The sequence below is a fragment of the Nicotiana attenuata genome, unplaced genomic scaffold, assembly GCF_001879085.1.
Source record: "Nicotiana attenuata strain UT unplaced genomic scaffold, NIATTr2, whole genome shotgun sequence".
Classification (NCBI taxonomy): domain Eukaryota; kingdom Viridiplantae; phylum Streptophyta; class Magnoliopsida; order Solanales; family Solanaceae; genus Nicotiana; species Nicotiana attenuata.
In genome coordinates, this window is record NW_017670301.1 from 1004964 (window position 1) to 1026133 (window position 21170).

At 37.4% G+C, this 21170-nt stretch overlaps 2 protein-coding genes across 4 annotated transcripts; both read right to left on the reverse strand.

The window, feature by feature from the left end:
- Nucleotides 1-549: 549 nt before the first annotated feature.
- On the reverse strand, nucleotides 550-7272 carry LOC109237493. 2 transcript variants are annotated; one of them, XM_019403808.1, is made up of 5 exons: nucleotides 7170-7272; nucleotides 4103-5788; nucleotides 3718-3822; nucleotides 3381-3537; nucleotides 550-1065 (listed from the first exon to the last, which is right to left on the reverse strand). In XM_019403808.1, the coding sequence occupies exons 2-5, from the start codon at nucleotides 5296-5298 to the stop codon at nucleotides 850-852; spliced, it is 1674 nt and encodes a 557-aa protein (XP_019259353.1). In that variant the 5' UTR covers nucleotides 5299-5788; nucleotides 7170-7272; the 3' UTR covers nucleotides 550-849. The 2 variants fall into 2 exon arrangements, with proteins under 2 accessions (XP_019259353.1, XP_019259354.1); XM_019403809.1 differs by lacking the exon at nucleotides 7170-7272 and having other exon boundaries at nucleotides 550-1047; nucleotides 4103-7155.
- Nucleotides 7273-9077: 1805 nt separating this feature from the next.
- On the reverse strand, nucleotides 9078-14822 carry LOC109237495 (probable 18S rRNA (guanine-N(7))-methyltransferase). Of its 2 annotated transcripts, XM_019403811.1 has the most exons (10): nucleotides 14657-14822; nucleotides 14110-14185; nucleotides 12996-13079; nucleotides 12852-12907; nucleotides 11870-11926; nucleotides 11205-11254; nucleotides 10906-11058; nucleotides 9668-9803; nucleotides 9331-9502; nucleotides 9078-9216 (listed from the first exon to the last, which is right to left on the reverse strand). In XM_019403811.1, the coding sequence occupies exons 1-9, from the start codon at nucleotides 14750-14752 to the stop codon at nucleotides 9338-9340; spliced, it is 873 nt and encodes a 290-aa protein (XP_019259356.1). In that variant the 5' UTR covers nucleotides 14753-14822; the 3' UTR covers nucleotides 9078-9216; nucleotides 9331-9337. The 2 variants fall into 2 exon arrangements, with proteins under 2 accessions (XP_019259356.1, XP_019259355.1); XM_019403810.1 differs by having other exon boundaries at nucleotides 9078-9502; nucleotides 14657-14821.
- Nucleotides 14823-21170: the final 6348 nt, after the last annotated feature.

A 21170-nucleotide genomic window follows, 5' to 3' on the forward strand; every position in this document is an offset into this window, starting at 1 on the left:
GCAACAAATTAATAACGATTATCCGGCTGAATAAAATTAGAAGAGTAAAAGAATCTAATATTTCATAAATTTAGAGTTTTCAAAGAATTAAAATTCCTACTTCCGAATGTTACTTTACAAAAATATTTTCTATAATTTTGATGTCCAACTCCGCTTGTGCCCATATCGATTAATTCACTCTGCCCGTATCATGTACTCCCTCTGTTCCAATTTATGTAAACTTGTTTGACTGGGCATAGAGTTTAAGAAAAAATAAAAACTTTTGAATTTGTGGTCCTAAACAAGTCAAAAAGGGGTCCAGAATATTTGTGTGGTTGTAAACGCTTCTCATCAAAGGTAGAATTGGAAGCTTAAGCTAAATTGTTTCCATATATTGTTTCCAAATTTAGAAAGAGGTCATTTTTTTTTAAACGGACCAAAAAGGAAACAGGTTCACACAAACTGGAACGGAGGGAGCATGTGAGAAAATGAAAGATTTATGTATTAGCTGCAGGATGTGATTCCAACAGTCAGATTAGTGTATCATATACACAGATAGATAACAAAACATTCAATCTAAAATTATCAGCTATCTCAGAATTAACTAGCACCAAAGCCAAAACCAGCCAACACTATTTTTATCCAGAAAAGGAATCCTTATAACAACATGCTACTACACTGTGTAAAGAGAGTGCCTAACTTCAATGCAAAACAAGAATCTCCAAACCAGAAATTTAAGAATATTGAAATGGACGTAAGCCTCTCATAGTTGGACTCAGATTATGGTGGAAGCTGGGAACACCCGGAAAACCTTTGATGAGAATTATATATATATATATATATATATATATGGTTGAGCAATATGATAGATCAAGGCAATTCACGTCGCCTGGACAGGAAAAACTCATAATCGGGGTGCCTGTTTACAAGTGTTTCTGTACCTCTCGTTCTCAGAGCTCGCGACATAAGAGATGCAGTCTGCTCTAATGTTTTCAGTCGATCTCGTACAACTGAACAAGGATCTGAATCCAAGGTCACTTCTTTCAGGTGGTCCGCAGAGTGCCTTGGCTGAAACCAGCATTCACCCTAGTTTCACAATTCATAGAAAAAGAAAGAAAAACAATATCATCGTTGTGTATTTCATATCTACATGCGTGAATGACAACATGCCAGCGGACAAGTGTTAGGAACCAGAAAGGCATTGAAGTAAGAGTTAGGTTATCGAGTAAAGGGTAGTATAGTGTTTGTATAGCTTAGTGTAGAGAGGGGTAATTTTGTCATTTCATAGACTTTCTCCACTAACCACCGTGAAGTGGTTATATTTGTTAATAATGTACCTTCAGTTGTTGGTTAATACAGATTCAGATCTTCTCCTCCTTCTCTCTACTTTCTCTCTCTACAACATTGTTCAATAAAATTTTCCAATTTTTCATATGAAGCCATTGCTGAAGCAGATCGGCCATGGGAGAACTAGAAGTTGAAATTCCTCGAATTGATCATAATCATCCTTTGTATCTAAGAGAATCCGACACGCCTGGTGTGGCATTGATCGACATAAAACTCACAGGCCCAGAAAATTATGGCCTGTGGAGTCGAGCTATGCGAACAGCACTGTAGGTGAAGAACAAGTTAGGATTCATAGAAGGAACTTGTGTAAAAGGCTCGTTCAAAGGTGAACTTGCTTAACCAAAGAAAGTATGCCTTGGAACTTATTTCACAAGTTGGTTTGAGTGGATGTAAACCTGCTAAGACACCTTTGAAACTTAATCAAAAGCTGACCGCTGTTGATCATGATGTTCATGTAGGAAATACTGATGATGTAGAGCTTGATGATGCCACAACATTAATTGGAAAGCTCCTTTACCTTACCATCACTAGGCCAGATATTAGTTTTGCAGTTTAGAGCTTAAGCCAGTTCATGCAGCGACCCAAACAATCACACTTAGAGGCAGCCTTTAGAGTGGTTAAATATCTCAAAGGCTGCCCTGGCCTGGGTGTGTTATTACTTGCTGGTCCTATTACTAATTTGACTGCCTATTGTGACTCAGATTGGGCTTCCTGCCCTAACACAAGGAGGTCAATCACCGGATATGTTGTCAACTTGGGTGAAGCACTCATTTCTTGAAAGTCTAAGAAGCAACATACTGTAAGCAAGAGCTCCACAGAAGCTGAATATAGGAGCATGGCAGCAGCCGTAGCTGAAGTCACTTGGGTTGTTGGTCTGTTGCAGGAGTTGGGACTCACTATATCCCAACCTGTGTCCCTATTCTGTGATAACAAGGCAGCTATCCAAATTGCCAGCAATCCTATTTTCCACGAACGCACTAAGCACATTGAGCTTGATTGCCATTTTGTGCGTGAAAAGATCAAGTCTGGGCTCATCATTCCTCAGCACATTTCCTCTGCTCAACAGCTTGGTGATCTACTAACCAAAGGTTTACCTACTGCTCAACATCAGCTCCTCTTGTCCAAGCTTGGCGTGTTTGATGTCTTTCACCCACCAGCTTGAGGGGGAGTATTGAGTAAAGGGAAGTATAGTGTTTGTATAGCTTAGTGTAGAGAGGGGTAATTTTGTCATTTCACATACTTTCTCCACTAACCACCGTGAAGTGGTTATATTAGTTAATATTGTACCTTCAGTTGTTGGTTAATACAGATTCAGATCTTCTTCTCCTTCTCTCTACTTTCTCTCTCTACAACATTGTTCAATTCCGTCATACCTCAATTGCATGCGTATGAATCTGAGTTTGTCAAGAGAGAACTCAGATTCTATCATAAGTATTATAGTATCTATATAAATAGTATTAATTGTGACTTAAACGCAATCAAAGGCAAAATGCAAAGACTTGGCCGCTTGCAGTGCGGAGTATACTTGAGGCTGAGTTAGCTATATACATAGTTGTTAGTCAAAAATTGCAGTTGCTTGATCAAAGTGAGAAAACGTGTAGTTTTCCATTGACTGCATTAAGCAAAATATGTTTCTTTCTTAGAAGAGCTTTAAAAACTTATCGTGCCAGATTTCAGTAAGAAGAATCCCCATAGCTGTGCAAATTGTGCTGATGCTTTGTTATAAATATATTTCTGATAAGTATCATTCGAAGCATAATGTTTTTATTCGTTATTGTGTCAGAAAAGGGATCAATTTTCAGTAGCAAACTACTTCAGCATGTTCTGTGAAACTTTGTCGTTAAGGTAAAGAAAGCAGTGTAAATGCACGCTTAGTACATCGACAATTTTGATTATGTATAGACATAGCCACTATCTGCAGTAACACGTAAAAGATCCATTGGCGATATCAGAATATATATATATATATATATATATATATATATATATATATATATATATATATATATATATATATATATATTAATGTTATATAAGAAACTTTGATATCAAACCTGAGCATTGTAGCTCTGGAGGCCCACAACTGGAGAAACTATGCAGGCATCCAAATGGCCTCTGCCAACATAATGGCCAAGCGAATGATAAGTCAAGAAAGCAGCACGCAAGTTACCGTTTGGTATCTTGTAAATGGGGTACCATGCAACAGAAAACCTGCAAATACAAAAGTACCATTAGATCTACATAGAATTTTGCTCTACAGCTTAAAGATGATTATACTTCCACATACTTCTTTCCCCGTATTTGCTTTTTCCAAAAAGGACCACAATCTTGCATTGCGCTTCACATTCAAAAACTAAATACAATCATACTAGAAGCCTTTTCCATACTAACCACGAATAAGGGTGCAGGTCAGGTAAGCGAGTGGACTGTAGGACGGATGGATCTCCATAAACTCCAGAACTTGAAGGCAAATTACCAGCAACAAGTTCCTGAATCCTAAAGCAGAAGTAGGAGAAAGTCATCTTAGCAACGAATTGATGTGCCTGACACAAACAATATGACTATCATCCAAACGACGGGCTAATGTTGCATAGTAGGAGGACACGGACTGGTCATCATATTTTTCCGAAGTTACCAAGATTAGTGATAAATTATACTGATTATAGGAGGACATCTCCTGTAAATATTTTAACTTTGACCTACTTGTATGAAAAATTACAGTGAAAAATTGAACATTACTTATAAGATGATAAGAGACAACATAAGTACCACATACTTTTCAAATAAAGGTTTACGATTTTGAGGCTGTTCACGTTCGAAATATTCAAACAGAAGCTCCACATTATCATCAGACAACTTAAATTCAACTGGTGGGTGATGCAAATCTGTATTGCTGCACTCTGGAGATGAACTGAAGTCAGAGACAACATTCCTTTTTTGCAAAGGGCTTGAGTCCTCAACACGAGGTTGAGGTACAAGTACAGAAAATATTGTGCGAAGGTCTATCATAGGTGAACCCTCAGATATTTTATTTATCCGAGAGTCCACCACATCTAACGACCCCGGAGTTCCATTATCTTTATAGCTTGCATGAGTCCTATGGCACTTGAAGAGCTGAACGGCTGACAAAAGTGGAACAAAATATGCACTGAACTTAAGACGATCAATCCCACATTGTCTACAACTTCTATGATCCTCCGCTTTTACTTCTAAACCATAGCTCCCATGTTTCTCGTACCACTGCCACAAGTTCCCCAAAGAGACATTTGGTATCTCATGCCTGCATAGAGGTGCACCTTGACCACGGACACAAGCCTGACAAGTCCGGATATGTGGACATATAACTGGAGAGGCAAAATAAATAAGTTTCTCAAACTCAGCAACAGGATAGCCCTTACCCCACTCAATGGCTTCAGAGGCTAGTTGTGCCCTATGGGCCTCAGTCACTGCCCAACAAATGCTTTTGAAATCATTTTGAAGACTAGAAAATATACGGGCTTTATCTCCAGGAATCAACAACTTTGAAGAAACAGCATTCTTGTAGTGCTCCTCTGTAGTAGTACACGTGTTACAATTTCTCAACTTCTTAAACTGAGTAACACCTGGTAAAACTTTTATATTTTCTAAACTTTGACCTGCATTTATTACCACGTTCAGAGAAGACGAACTAGGAGGTTGACATTTAGAAGCTAGATGCTCTGTTGGGTTGTGGAAGTTCGCTGATCTACATAACAAGTTCAAACCATCCTCCACCATTTTATTATCTACACTGGAAACAGAAATTGGGACTGGGACATCTCCCCTTGCCTCCATGTTACAGGAACATGGATTTGAATATGGTTGGGAAGAAACATATTGAACATTCTTTTTCTGATATCTAATCTTAAGATTACTAGTCTCAGTACGAGAATCTGCAGCACTTCCCAAGCTTTTTGCCCCAGCTATTCGGCCAGTTGCACCATTTGACTGCATGGTACAATTCAACAAGCTCCATTGACAGGAGATCCTTTCCCATACTTACTTTCGTGTTCCTTTAGGGAACCTGGACTCTTATTTCTACTCAGGTCCGTCAGAAATTTGATTTTTTCCTGATCTGTAAATGCTGATTTCGATGATAAAATAACATTAACAAAAATAGGAGCACTTGTTTTCAAGGTATCATCATTTAACCCATCATGAACCTGCGAGAAGTCTGAGTTTTTCAAGTCACAGTTGCTTACATTAGCGTCCTTTTTCTGAATTCTTTGCCATATATGCTGATAGTTTTCCTTCCCAGAGTAACTATTCAGGTTTCCAGCACTGTTAGCTGCATAGACATTTGAATTATTTGGCACTTTCCCGGAGGACTTATCACTCTTTTGTGGCATGTGTATGTTACTACGACAGTTTATCCTCTCAGCACGGCTATACGATTCACTAGCAGTGTTTGAGATATCTCCAGTAGAAGAAATGTATCTTCTGGCTATAGGAAAGAATGTTAATAGAACATGAAATATCGCTCAGTCGTTTACCATGAAGTAAAAAACATATTAGCAGAACATTCTTTCCTTCAAGTCCAAGCTAGTCAAAGTGGTTGTCTCACTCAGTTGCAAGAGAAGTTTCAGATAGAGAGAAAAACATGTCTAACGAGAAACCAGCAACAAAGATTTATTCCACCAATGAGTGTGATCTCACAGATCAATTTTAGGAGAAACAAGGATCAACTAAAGTTAAAATGATACAGAAGAGGAAAACTGGACGAACTTTATGGTTTCATAGGTTACTTAATTCTGAAACTAAACAATGAGATAAATGCTCAATATCATGGTATCAGAGTTTAAGCTATTGCATTAGCTTTGTAAGCAATTACAACAAAAATATTACTAGTTCAATATAAGTCATGCCAGCAGGAGCTGGAGACAGAATTATTGGAAGCTTGAACTGTATATTGGAGACAATTCAATCATTGAACAATACAATGAAAGAAAAGAAATTGGAGGATAGACTTTACAAGCGAATTTCCGACTTAACTTTTCAGGATAATGAATGAAAAATCAATAGAAAAAGAGAAGAACCCAATGAACACTGTGTATACGGGGAAAAACCGGGGCACCCCAATTTCCCGGTGGGTCAAACGAAGCAAGGACGTGACTACATGGGATCGGAATCGAAGCTGGGAACTTCTCGTACTAAGGCCCGAACGGAGTGCTCGCCACCGGGCCTGATAAGACAACACTTCCCCGAACCCGGAACGAGATCCGAGACCTCAGAAAGCATGGCAACGGTTGCACGCGACTAACAAAGGGCCGTGATATCCGCACCCCACCGGATATCAAGGCGCAGATCTCGCCCAACGTCGGCAGCGGATCAGAAATTGACGAGAAAGGAGGATTTTTACCTTTTTTAGAATTGTACTAGGAATGAAACTCTTCTACTATACAAAGGGGAAGTTTTTTCTTTGATAAGACATGGTAACACGCATATCAAGGCAATACATACCTATTTCTGTGCTTCCTAGCTATTGAAAGGTTCTTATTTTAATTGTAGTTCTTCGAATCCGAGCCCGGCCTTAACGTCACAACTGACTTGGTATGATTTTGTAAGTTAAGGAACAGTCCTTTCAATTTTTGTAACCTCTCATGATTAAGGGAAACAAACGATAGAATAATTAAGCACATACAGAAAAAAGCAACGAACTAGTCCACTTCTTCTTAATTTAACTTCTTGCTTTTCTGTTTCTGGGTCTTTACAAACGCACCTACATACTAAGATTTGAGTACGAATATTTAGAAGTTACAAAATCAAACCAGCATAAATTTCAAGAATTATACATGCAAAAACACGTTTAATTAACAAAGTAGTACCTGTCTCTGTTTCGTTTTACTTTTTTCTGGGTACTGAAACTTTGGTCTGTGTGTGTCAAACGTTTGTTCGTAATGTACGATGACAGGGACTAGAGGAATATGGAGTTTGTATTTATACTTTGCCAGTGTCCTAAAGAAGTAGCTAATGCTTCTTTTTGTAATTACATTAACGTCCTCTCTACTTTGTCTTTATCACAAGGACTTTATTTATTTGGTATTTGTTTCAAAAAAATTGAAAATTTGTTGCAAGAAGTTTTTCAGATTTTGACAAAATTATTCTCAACCAAACGCCAAAGTAAAAATTAAGAAAGATTGAAAACCTTTTCTTTCTTAGAGTTTGGCTGAAAAACATGTTTTCTTTGCCAAAAAATAATAATTAAATTGATTTCTTTTTTTTTTTTTTTTTTTTTTTTGCAAGAACTCTCCAACTTCTTGAAATAGACGCCATTGAAAGTAAATAAAGTAATGAAAAAGTCAAATCTATAATAGATTGGAAAATGAAAAAGCAAGTTAGTTTCATGACCTTAATTTTTTAAAATTTACATTTTGATTTGATTTAGGCGTACAGAGTAAGGAGGGTGTTTGGCGAAGCTTATAAGCTGGTCAAACTGGCTTATAAGCACTTTTTGGCTTATCTACGCGTTTGGTAAAATTAAAAGTGCTTACAAGTTAAGTGCTTAAAAGCCAAAAATAAGCCAAAAGTCATAAGTTGGTCTCCCCAACTTATCAAATTTCAGCTTATAAGCACTTTAGGTTTGACCAAAATATTTACTATTCTATCCCTAAAATACTTCTTTTTAAAACAAAACTCTTAGTATACCCAATTTTTTAGCTGCTTATTATTAATTTCAGCACTTTTATCCAAACACGTAACTGCTTATTTTTTAAATCAGCTTCAGCACTTAAAAGTGTTTTTCAGCACCTATGCTTATCAGCTACTCTAAATCAGCTAAGCTAAACGGGCTCAAGGTCTGCATACACAGTACCTTCCCCAGACCCCACTTACGAAACTCTACTGGGCTTATTGTTGCTGTTATTTGATTAAGGAGAACTTATAACGTAATCCTTTTTAGCATCAATAGTAGTTGTAATAAGGAATTTAATTAGTTTAAAGAGTACATAAAAGAAATCTATTACTAATAAATACCTTATGTAAACTAAAATAACTAATGGGAGTGAGCAAAACATATACAGTTGTAATGTTGGTGCCAACAAAAAAGTACCTACAATTACAATCTCATGATGAATATGCAACTAGTTGTACAAAGGAGGTAAAATGTAGTCTTATCAACCTAAAATGTATATTATTTATCGTATTGCGTTGACTTTGCCCTTTGAACGTCACAAAACTAAGTCCAGATTTAATATAAATGCATCACACTTCAACATTTGTCCAAACGTGTATTTATAAGATGAGTATTGTGGTAGAATTGTTTAACTTGACATGCATGAGATCAGTATCGATGGATTTTATTACATAGTACTCAGTAGTGGTACAAAAATACTAGTGAATTTCAAAATATGTATTAAAATGAAGAAACGAAAAGGTAGATTTTATCAACCTAGAATGTTCCACTTGTAAAGTTTGCATTCTTTTTCCTTCTTGAATGTCGCTAATATAATCAAAACTCAACCCAAGTGCATGACTGTTTTTGTCACTCTTGACATACAGATGTATAAAATCAATGAAGCAGGCAACAAAAAAAGGCAAAATTCTAGATTAACCAGCCTGAGGACAAAGGCAACAATAGAAGTTGTTTCATTTTAACTGCCAAAAAGACTATAAATGGTCATATAGAAAACTTAAACCTAGTAGTTTTTTTCTCTTTAGAGTGAATTCAACGATTCTTCCTCCGCCCACTCTTAACTATTAACTTGGGATAACAAACTGACAACGAATCCCGCCACTTGAAAAATAAACACAGTTTCTACTGCTTAAGGAAAAAAGTAACTCCAGGATAGGTGTAAATACACACTACATGATCAAACTAGGCTTCAAATCTCTGGAAAAGCAACCTCCAACTATCTTGTTTACTCTTGAACTCAGCTGAAATATAATATTTAGGTCTCACAAGACTATCCCAGAATCTTTACATAATACACGCAAAAAAATAACTGAAGTTGTGTTCAAAACAAATAAGTCAATCTAGATATATCTTACTAATGGATCAAAACCGATCTTTTCTTTTACGTGCTGTGTATTTGCTATCTGGAGGAACTGCGTTCCCCTTTTTCCTCATCTGTTCTTTCTTCTTCAGAACCCAATCCCTCCCTTTGCCTTTCTTGTTCAATTTTTGCTTTTTTCTAGGTCTACGCCGATCAGATATGCAAACCTGCAGGGCAGGGTGAAATGAAAGAAACGGGATGATCAAAGACAGTAACAGAAGATAGAGAAGAAAAGATAGTAACAGGAGTAAATAAAAATAACAGATGGTAGGGAGGAGAAGAGCCATTGGTTAGCTTCAGCACAGTTAGTCAGTTTCCCTTGAATTACGTACTGTCTGGTTTTCTTCATCCTCGCTGCTGTCTTCATCAGAGCAACTCTCTCCATCTTCACCCTTTCCATCTGGAGTAGTGGTGCTGAGAGACGGCGGACCACAAGTCAGAACTAAGTACTCTTTCCTCCTTTTAGAACTGTGACAAAGAAAGAACATCTAACCTTGTGTCAGGACTAAAACCAAATAAAAAAGAATTGAACTTTCACTTGAAAATGCATTGTAGTCGTGTCCTGGGGTATAGCTAGCATACATCTCAATCACCAACAAAATTCATGTTCGGTTCTACTTTGAGGTTGAGGAGTGGGGCTGCACGTACAACTTCTTAGGGCATCGAAAGGATAGAAAGCTTCGGTGAAAACTTGGAAGGTTACATTATGTGGGAAAAAAATTCATCATTGTGGAAAGTCATTCAATTATTCAAATGAAATGTAGATACAATCTGGTAAAAATCAAATCCTACTTTGCAGAAAAGGAATGACTCTTTTTTATAAATAAAGAAAAAAACAAGTACTTTTCTTCTGAGGAACACAAAGCCTATCCACCTAAGCTAGAACTAATGGCCAGATTGGTGAACAAAACAGTCCTACGTAGAAAAGAAGAGATACTTAACGCCTCAACCCCACCCATAAACCAAAGGAAAAAAGGTCAGAACAGAGGAGATGCTCGTACAATATTCAAGTGAAACAGGAGAGTAAAGGTAGAAAGGACCCATCCTGAGTTGGAGAGGATGATACTTGTCTTCAGAGTCAAAATATTTAACTTCTGGGTGGGAAGAAAAACCAAGTATAAATAACTTCTTCAATGAACTGAAACTGTGTGCTTTCTCCAAGATTCACCATCGGTCTGATATACGACATCTATATTGCTTTTCTGACTGTAAAGCTTAACCTTATTGATACAGGGGAATTCATTTCTAAGGCAATATCTTTTCAAGTACCAAAGCAAAACCTTTAGAGTCATATAATGGTAAACGGTAGAAGAAATAACTTTATCTGAAAAAAGGGTAGAAGAAAAAACCAGTCTCGCATATCTTTTTGCAGCTATACAAGAAAGGGATAAATCTTTTTTGCTCTTTTTGCCACCTTTTCTTCAGCTACTTTTGCTTCATTCGTTTCATTTTCGTGTTCAACATATTAAACTTTCACTTTGCCAAACACATCCTAATTTCAAAACTATTACACAATGAAATTAGAAAAATGAAAATGACAGCAAAACAAGTTTATAAGCGTCTTCCTAACCTGTGTGGGTAGTCAACAACTATTCCTCCAGAAAATCCAGCTCGCATGGCAAAACCCAGAATCAGCTCCCGCTGAGCAAGATTTTCAGGATAGATCTGGAGTACTGCTCTTGCTCCCCTTCCCAAACTTCTATACAAGGAACCAAAGAATGCCCTGCGGAGTTATGAGCAAAATTCATACTACTTAGATAGCTAGAAGGAGAATGATTTATTCTACTACAATGACATCGTATATGGATCTTAAGCAGGTTAATATGCACAATTGACCAACTAACAATAAGAACGAAGTTTTCTACTTACTTCAATCTTATCCGAGGTTCATGACAAGATTTGTCAGCATTGCACAACCACTGCTTGGGAAAATTATGTAAATCAGAACTGATAAGCACTAATGTGTTAAGAGGCTATATAAATTGGTACATACTGATTTTTTACGAGGAAAAAATCATTAAATGCTGATAACTCACCAAAAACATCTAAAGGTGATTCATACAGGAACCGAATGAAGTCATAACCAGAAAACATATGCAAAGGAGATGATGAGTACGAAGTTAACAGCAAGCCGTAACTCTTGAAAGTAATGCACAGGCTAAGAGGGTATTTGGATTGGCTTATAAAAAGTAGCTTTTAAGCTAAAAGCCAAAAGCCATAAGTTGGTAATACCCAACTTTTGGCTTTTGGCTTATTTTTGTACTTTTTATGCCTAAAAGTAAGTGCTTTTAAGTACTTTTTATCATTGCCAAACACCACACAAACTAAAAAAGTGCTTAAAAGCCAATAAGCACTTAAAATAAGCCAATCCAAACACCCTCTAAATATTTTTATATCAAATGCACAAAATTGATTATGAAGAATCAAACAATAAAATTTTATACATGATTCTAAATTGTCAAGTTCTGCCTGATAACTATACCGTTATCAACTCGGTAAAACTGAAGATCTAAACAAAGAAGAGAAAAAGATACCTGCACAGCTGAGATACTGATGGCACCATCCAGAACACCAGGTCGAAGCCCTAAGCCCTACGATAGATGCAACCAATCATTTGTGGCATTCCATATAAGAACAGGTTGCAAGAAAAATAGCAGGTACAAATTTGATTTATCCATTCTTTGACAACTTGTAACATCTTTATCAACACAAAAGTTTTATCAAGAGCAATGAGAAAAATAATTATTTTACAAGAAGGTACTACATTTCAAAGAACAAAGATTAGTACAACTCAGTTGATAAGTAATCTCATTTGACCAAGATAGGCAGCCACATTTCACTATCTTTCATCTTATCCAGTCTTCTAGCAAAAAAGGACCTTAAAAACAAATCATGCAAATGACTAAGAATATGGCTAAAATGCCTTTGCCTTGAAAATCCCAATTTACACCATAGTTATAGGCAGATTATTGTTTCACATTATATAAGAGGGAAGAAATGTACATGGGTTGATATTGGTGCAAAACACCACCTAATAAATAGGTGACCTGCCGGAAAAAATACATGAGATATGAAATTGCGGATATCCGGCTCTCAATTCGAGAGTAGCATTACAAGTCGTAAACTTGTAAGCATAACATCATCACTTGATATCTTCGAAACAGAGAAGAAAGATGCATCACCCTAAATGGACTATCATACTTAGCGACCTATGGGTAGAGCTGAAGGTTTGCTTCCATGAATTTGTAAATTGTAACATTTTTTGATAGGTTCATTAGCATGCTTAATGTTTTCATGAGACTCTACCACAGTATTTTCCTTTTTTTTTTTTTTTTTGCACTTTGAGATTTCTCAACCGATAAGACATGTACTCTGGGTGGTGGAGCATGTAACTGTCTAGACAATTTTAAAGGACTTACGGCGCTGGCAATAGGAATATAGAATAATAACAAGGTGCATACAATCACAATTGAGAGTAGGATGAAGCAATCATTCAGAGGAAACTAAGTGGCCTACCTGACCCATGTCACCCAGAATTAGATCACCCTCAACCTCACGCTCCAATGCAATATCTAGAAAATGAAAACCATTATTTAGCAGTCCAATAACGGTTATAGCAAGATCAAAGTTATTTACTCGTATAAGAAGAAATCTACGAACCAAGCATTGATTCTGATATATCCCAACCAAGCCACTGGTGTCCGTGCTCAGTGAGTGTCTCCCCACTTAGACCTGATCCGCAACCTTCGAAAAGCAAGAAAGAACCGAAGATCACTATTTTTTCTCTTTGAGTTTTTCTACAACTGAATAAGTCGAAATAAGCATGAAATCTCAAACTAAACAATTGAAGGAACGTCTTTCTTTTGAAAATAAAGCTGTAGGATCCATGAGTACAACAATTCCAGATATTACAACCATTCAAGTGTGGAGGATGATATAATCTACCTAACTTAACTCAGCAGCACACAAACCAAACCTGGCACCGATTCTTTACACCAGTAAACATGAAGGCACTTTCTCACTCTACAGTATAAAAGGCCAATCAAGCACATTGTGTTATTGTGATTGTTCAACAATTTAAAAAGGCTAAACACTTGGGTTTTTCCGATTTAAATCAAACCTTTAAAACTTTCTCCACATAGGATGAGTTCCTTTCTTCTTCTTCCCTAATCACTATACCCATAAGCATTGAATAAGCTTTACTATACACGAGAAGGACCAACCATGCTTGGAAAAGTATAGGATATAAGGAGATTTCTCAGCTTGGCTACCTTCTCCTATTTAATATCAATGTATTAAAAAAAAAGGGCAGCCCAGTGCATAAGGCATCCTGCGTTCATGCAGGGTCGGAGGAAGGGCCACACCTCCAGGGGTGTGATGTAGACAGCTTACCCTAATGCAAGCACTAGTGGTTGCTTCCATCTCTCGAGCCTGTGACCTATAAGTTCCAAAATGCATCCGACTAATAAGAGGAAAGGGACTAGCCACAAACTAGTCCTATCAAACTATCTTTAAGTGCAACATGAAGCTCAAAATGCTCGTTACAAGTATTTCACGCCTTAGCAATTAAGATAAGAAATTCAAATGAATAACCTGTAAAACATGCTTCAATTATTCCTTTACCCTTACTATGCTCATATATCAACTAAAAATATTCCATTCCGTGTCTTTTCATTCACAAATATCAGATCAATGCTAAATCCAGCCCATCGAATTCACCTATATTACATTCACAAAAAAAATCAGCTAAATACTCGTAAAAATATATACATACCAATATCAAGAAGTAATCTTGGGATGCCATCATCTGGCAAAGCAAGAAGCTCCAATGCTCTCTCAGAAAGTTGTGTCTTTCAGAAAATACAAACAAACGTCAGAAGCATCCTATGCCATATAACTTTATTGGCAGCAAGTGTGGGAGCATCCATTATGCTTTCTTATATAGTTGAAATTTTTTAAAAATATATACTTTTACAAAATAAGCACCCACTATTAGGAAGTTATACTCCCTATATTCCATTTTATATGACACAATTTTCTTTTTAGTCTATCCCCGAAAAGAATGATACATTCTATATTTAGAAACAATTAACTTAAAATTTCATTTTAAGTTTAATGAGATAATTTATAATCACACAAATGTCAATGAATTGTTTTGAACAAGAAGTTTCAAAAGTCTATATTTCTTTCTTAAACTCAATGACAATCAAACAGCGTCACGTTTTGTGCTATTTCAGCACATTGAATTAACATCCTAAAGGCGCCTCGGGCTGTAGCACTATGAATATACCATTAAAAAGACAAAATAATAGGCTACATACCTGTATGTCGATAATTCGAGAAGATGAGGTGTACTTTCGAGCTTCATCGTCGTTGTAGAAAATTTCTGGCGGTGCTAGAAGTTCTGGTCTTGACATTTTTGTGAGTTGGGGGAAGCTAATTTGCTTTCCCTTTTTCTGAAGAAGAAAGGCCTAAAATTTCTCTGTTAAACCCTAGCAAAGCCCTGGCGAAATTAAGGGAAAATATCGATTTGGTCCCGTAGTTCTGAATCATGTACAATATTTGCCCCTTGCTTTTAGTTATGTCCTATTACCCTGTTGATATATGGAAAACATTTACTTTTTCTGGCCTTCAAAGAGCAGCAACAACAACAACAACAACGATCCAGTAGAATCTCACAAGTGGGGTCTGTGGAGGATAGTGTATGCGCAGACCTTACTCCTACTCTGCAGGAGTAGAGAGGCTGTTTCCGATAGACCCTCGACTCACGACAATGGTAAAGGAAAGTGGAGCAGTATCAAAGGAAGTCAGAAAGATAACACCAGCAACGTAATAACCAGAAAGCAGAAAGAAAAGCAATAACAATAAGCGGTAACAATGGCATAATACTACATACACAATGGAAGTAATAAGGACACAACAAGAGCCACTGCATCCTAAGATAAAACACTATCAAACTAGCCTCTTACAACCTAACCTGCAAACCTAATGAGATAATATGGACACCACACGAGCTACTAGCAGCCTGAGACACAACACTATTAGACTAGCCTCCTACCTCCTAATCTACGATCTTAATGCTCGACCTCCACGGCTTCCTATCAAGGGCCATGTCCTCGAAAATCTGAAGCCGCATCATGTCCTACCTGATCACCTCTCCTCAATACTTCTGTAGCCGCCATCTACCTCTACTCATATCCATCAAGGCTAGCCGTTCACACCTCATTACCGGAACATTCATGCTTCTTCTTCGCACGTGCCTGAACCATCTAAACCTAGCTCCTCGCATCTTGTCTTCCATGGAAGCCACGCCCACCTTAACCTGGATATCTTCATTCCTAATCCTATCCAACCTAGTGTGCCCGCACATCCATATCAATATCCTCATTTCTGCGAGAATTCATGACTGGCCAACACTCTGCACCATACAGCATGACCGGTCTAACCACCGTTAAGAGCCCAAAATAGAATTTTTTTATCAAAGTCGAAACAAGGAGAGAAAATATTTTTCTTATTAATCAAAATAAATAATATGGCTACGTTGGGTTCTCATTGGTAAAAAAAAAAGATTGAATATGTCTACCGTATTTAGAGAAAAAATTTCTCTTTCCTAAAATGCACATTATATTCAAGGATGGCGATGGGGCGGGGCGGGTGCGACTTAACGCGCAAAATTTAAACCCTCTTCGCCCCCGCTCGCATAGCATTTTTCTTGCTTTCAACCTACCCCACAAATACCTGCCCCTCACGCCCTCGCAAAAAAAATTATTTTGTTGCTTTTGCTAAAAAAACACAAGTTTAATATTTGAAATTTAAGGATATAGTATTAGCTACTTGTACCTTTAGTTCGATTTCTAAAATAACGTTAATCTATCTATACTATCCAAATTCCAATTGCAACTATCAAAGATATCTCTAATTTTTGTTAGAGTATCCCTAGTGGAGGGTGGGCCTATCATATTTTTTCTTAGGTTTCCAAATTTGGGGATCCAATTTGTCTCCCATATGTTAAGGTTGGAGTGAAGGTGGGGGGACCATATAATACCCTTAGAGCAAATTTCCCAACCTTTGCAAATACTTTTCCAAACGAAGGAAGACCTATTCATTATGGGACTAGTACAATAGTATGAGATGATAAGCTTGGCCCAAGGGATTGTGGAATTAGTGAGAAGTTTCCAACTTAGGCTAGCTAGAGTACAAAGATTTTTATTAAGAGCATTATGGATACCTAAGCCACCATTGGGTTTAGGTTGGCAAAGGGTAGACCAGTTGACTAGGTGGATTTTTCTTTTTTCTATTGAGCTACCCCATATAAAGTCTCTTTGGACTTTGTCAATCTCTTTTAGGGTTTGCTTGGGAAGAAGGGTGTATTGCATGTAGTGGTTAGGAATGAAATTTAGGCATGATGTTGCAAGGGTTGTTCTTCCAGCCAGATTAAAGAATTTCATTTTCCATGATGCAAGTTTGGTTCTCATCTTGTCGATTAGGAATTGATAGTACCTAGGCTTTGGGCTATGGTTTAAAATAGGAAAACCAAGGTAGGTGCCAAAATTAGTACTTTTTTTAATTCCTAACATAGTGTTAATATCCCTAATAAGAGTATGATTACAATTTTGGGAGAAGAGTATTTTTGATTTTGTAATATTGATACATTGACCTGATAGGGAACAAAATTGGTCAAGTCCATATTTAATGGCTTGACATGATTTATCATTTGCTCTAGCCATTAGGGTAAGATCGTCTGCAAATAATAAATGAGAGATTTTTGGACATCTATGTCCTAAAGATATGAGATCCTAATTTTTAGTGTCCACTTGGTGCTATATGTATCTAGTGAGCATTTTCAGGCAAAGGATAAAGATATAGGGGGAATGGGGTCCCCTTGTCTTATTCCCCTACTTGGCTCAAAATAATTTGTGACGAATCTGTTTACTAAAATTGCTATACTACTAGCAGATGCAGCTCGGTAACAATTTAGAAAATTTGGGTGGGAATTTAAAGTAGTCAAGAGTGTGGCGAACGAAAGACTATTCTAAACGATCAAAGGCCTTTTCTAGATCAATTTTTAGAATCATGTGGCCCTGCTTTCCTTTTAATTTATTAAATTTAGAGACCAGTTCCTGGATGATGATGGAATTATCAGACGCTATTCTATTTTTCATGAAACTAGCCTGATATGGACTGATCAATTGATCTAGGAATGGTTTAAGACGGTTTGCAAGGATCTTAGTGATTAGTTTGTAGATAGTATTGCATAAACCAATAGGCCTGAAATTTTTAATGTTATTGGCATTGTGGATTTTAGGAATGAGGCAGAGAAAGGTTTTGTTAATTTCAAGAGGGATTTCTTTGGTTGTTGAAAATGTCATGACAAAGGTTACAAACTGATTGACCTATGTGATGCCAATATTTTTGAAAGAAAAAAGGATGCAAACCATCCGGACCAAGAGATTTAAAGGGTTTGAACGAAAAAATAGCTCTTTTAATTTCAGAGTCTAGAAGGGGATTATCTAGATTGCCTAGGTTGATTTTATTACAATTAAAATGATGATTTAGGGGGTTAGCCCAACTAGATTGTGAGTGATAAGAGGTAAAAGTAGAGATAAAATAATTATGAACATGAGACATAATCTGACTATGATCATTAATTCAATTACCAGCATCATCTTTGAAGAAATTTATTTTGTTTCTTCTTTTCCTATTGGTGGCTAAGACAAGGAAGAATTTTGTATTTGTGTCTCCATCATTAAGCCACAAGACTCTGGACCTTAGTTTCCAATAATCTTCCTCAATTTTTAGAATATCATTGAATTCATTTTTGAGATTTAATTCTAACTTACGAAGGAAAATGCTGGTAGTATAGCTATTGGAAGTTTGGATACCTTGGAGTCTAGCTAGCAATTTCCTCTTCCTTCCCATAATATTGCCAAAGGTGTTGTTTTTCCAGGGTTTTAATTTTTCCACAAAGTTAAGGCTGGCTTTGAAGTAGTCACTATCATTCCAATTATTTTTTACTATTGTTTGGAAATCTGGATGTTTGCACCAAAAAATCTCTAGTCTAAAAGGAATTTTATGAAGAGACCTATTTTTTGGGATCAATTCTACAAGAATAGGGTTATGGTCAGAGTGGATTATAGGCAGGTGGATTATTGAGCTTTTAGGAAAGAGTTCAATCCACTCCTCATTTCCAAAAACTTTATCAAGTCTTTCCAATATAAGACCTTTTTTATTATGCCTATTGTTTGTCCAAGTATATTTGCTACCTTTAAAGCCTAGATAGAGCAAGTTACACTTATTGATTTTTGACCATATGCATCTAGCTCTTAATAGGTTTACCACCAAATTTTTCACTAGCGGCTAGAATATCATTAAAGTCGCCTCCTACTAGCCAAGGCCCTTTATAAGAGTTGCTAATATTTTCTAGATGCTCCCACATTATATTTCTATTATAAACACAAGTACTAGCATACATAGAAATAAAAAGCCAAGGTTTGCGTATGGGAAGTACCTCTATGATTGCATGAATTTCTTGGTTCCTACGTACTGCAATTTGAACATTGATTACTTCATCTTTGCACATCATAACCATGCCTCCCGACTGACCCTCCGAAGGAACTTCGATCATCTCAGTGAACCCAAAGTCATTAAGCATGGCTGCATGGTTAACCATTCTTATTTCCAACAGTGTCACCATGCAGGGCCTATGAGTATCGATCATTTCCCTAAAATTTCTCCTGAAATTTTCATTGTTCCCTCCCCTTATATTCCATATTATAAAATTGGTAGGACGATTCATTGATAGATTAACTTCAGGGTTGACCATCTCTCCATTCTCCCTTACCCCTCCCAATAGGACAGGGTTTCTTCTCATCGAAGGTACTAAGATTATCGCCTTGTTGCCCACTGTTGGGTTGTGTGGAGCACGGATGTCCATCGAGCACTTGTATAGGGCTAACGGGTAGCTGAGCACATATCTCTTCTCGTGCCTCTCCGTGAAGAGAATTTTTTTTATTCCGTCTAGGTTTGAGAGTTCTAGGACTGGCCCTAAGTTTAGGTTTAGAGGGATATCGTCCTCCTCCATTTCTGCTTCCACAGGACCGGGTATTGGGTCTGCCTGGTGTTGTTGTGGAGGTACTGGAGGGGGCGGAGGTGGGTTTGGAATCTCTTGGTTCCGCTGGTTGATGCCCCAAGGAAGAAAGATGGGATTGAGATGAGTGTACATCTCCAAGGGGAAGAAGGGAAGGTCCAAGGGAGCATTTTGAGGGTTTATGGGATTGAACTGGGGTGGCATGCTCCATTGTTCTCTCATTACCTGAGCCATTTGAGGGTTTAATGACGGAGCCATTGGATGAATAATGTTGTTTAGTCAAACTTGGTTGAGATAGCTGTTCATAGCCAACCTCATTCCCTCCGTTATGAGTTGTGCTAGATATTGAGTGTTGTGGAGGATTACTATTGCCTCTTGACCGTTGATTGGGACCGTGAAGGATTGCATGGCCCATGAGGCCTAGCTCCATCCAACTGGTAGGGTGATAGTCTTGTGCTTGGGAGGAGGGGGGGAGGGGGGGTTGGGCATAAATTATCTGAGGTTGTTCCTGAGGGTGAAGGGGTGGAATATTTTCCATATTGAGGGGTCTGTGTTGGCGCAGGATTTGAATTAGGCGGTTCCTCCTTCGTAGGGATGAAGGAATCCTTGGCATTTTGTATGGGATAAGGAATATTTAATGAACTACTAGTAGGCATGGGGATAGTGGTAATGGAGGGGGGCAGCGGATTGGTGGAAGAACCAATGATTGAGTCTTCCAATTTTGTGTCTTTTGGTTGCTCAATGTCTTGATTTATAGGACATTTGATTGCTTCTTTTAGGTTTTCTAAGGGTGTGGCCATTTGGCTTCCCTTTTCTATGTCCATTGCCATTTGGCCAACATGCCGAGGGATAGTGATCTTGCCATATCTTAAGGAAGGATTTTGTTGAGATCCTTCGGATAACACAAGATTTTGGAAAGATTTTTATTTTAGGGGAGGGTTTAGGGTAGTAGGGGTAGGATTATTAGGAGGGTTAGAAGTGTCCGTTAAGGTGCCATTTTGCATGGCATTGTTTGTATCTAAAATGTTGGTATCATTTGATGCCACGTTGGAGTCACTCATACAAGTGTCATTTTCTCCAAATGTCAAGTCATCACTTAATTGAGTAAATTTATTATTACAAAGAAAATTAGTATTAGCCATAGTGGTTTCTGGCGAAATCGTTAGCTTATTGTCTAAGAAGTGGTTTTGGTTTAGAGTAGTGGTTTGATCTCTATCAATGATAGGTTGAGTGTTAACTTTTGAGGGTTGATTAGAAGTGGGATGATTTTTAGTTTTATATTGAAGCATTTGAGTATCCAAATATCACCTGTATTAGCATTGAATAGTTTAACCGAAATACCTGGACCATTACTGCCTTTTACTTGGGTGTTGGCAGGTTGAGATGGAATTTTTCTACCTTGATTTTTCCTTTTATTGAATGAAACAGTTATCCATTCTGCTTCATTAGCTACCTTTGTAGTTGTAGGTTGATGAACTTGTCCTGCATGGTGAGGATCGTTGCTTTGCTTCTTGATATAGCTGCACTGTCTCATTGTGTGACCAAATCGACCACAGTTTTTGCAAAGGAAATCTTCCCCTTCATAGTGAATGTATTGCTTGTGGTGTCCAACAAATAAGTAGGGTTGGACTGGGATTTCTAGAGGAATTTCAACACAAATCCTTGCATATCGACCTCTTAGGTTGCTGATGTACATGTGTCAATTTTCAATAGGCGTCCAATTGCATTTCCAATTTTTTCTAGAATTT

Coding starts and splice junctions, on each gene's coding strand:
- LOC109237493 (XM_019403808.1), bottom strand. CDS start 5,298: ATGCAGTCAAATGGTGCAACTGGCCGAATAGCTGGGGCAAAAAGCTTG. Junction 3,823..4,102: donor CGTAAACCTTTATTTGAAAA/GTATGTGGTACT, acceptor CTTCTGCTTTAG/GATTCAGGAACTTGTTGCTG. Junction 3,538..3,717: donor GACCTGCACCCTTATTCGTG/GTTAGTATGGAA, acceptor TTGTATTTGCAG/GTTTTCTGTTGCATGGTACC.
- LOC109237495 (XM_019403811.1), bottom strand. CDS start 14,752: ATGTCAAGACCAGAACTTCTAGCACCGCCAGAAATTTTCTACAACGAC. Junction 13,080..14,109: donor AAGATTACTTCTTGATATTG/GTATGTATATAT, acceptor TGCTTTTCGAAG/GTTGCGGATCAGGTCTAAGT. Junction 12,908..12,995: donor TATATCAGAATCAATGCTTG/GTTCGTAGATTT, acceptor TTCATTTTCTAG/ATATTGCATTGGAGCGTGAG.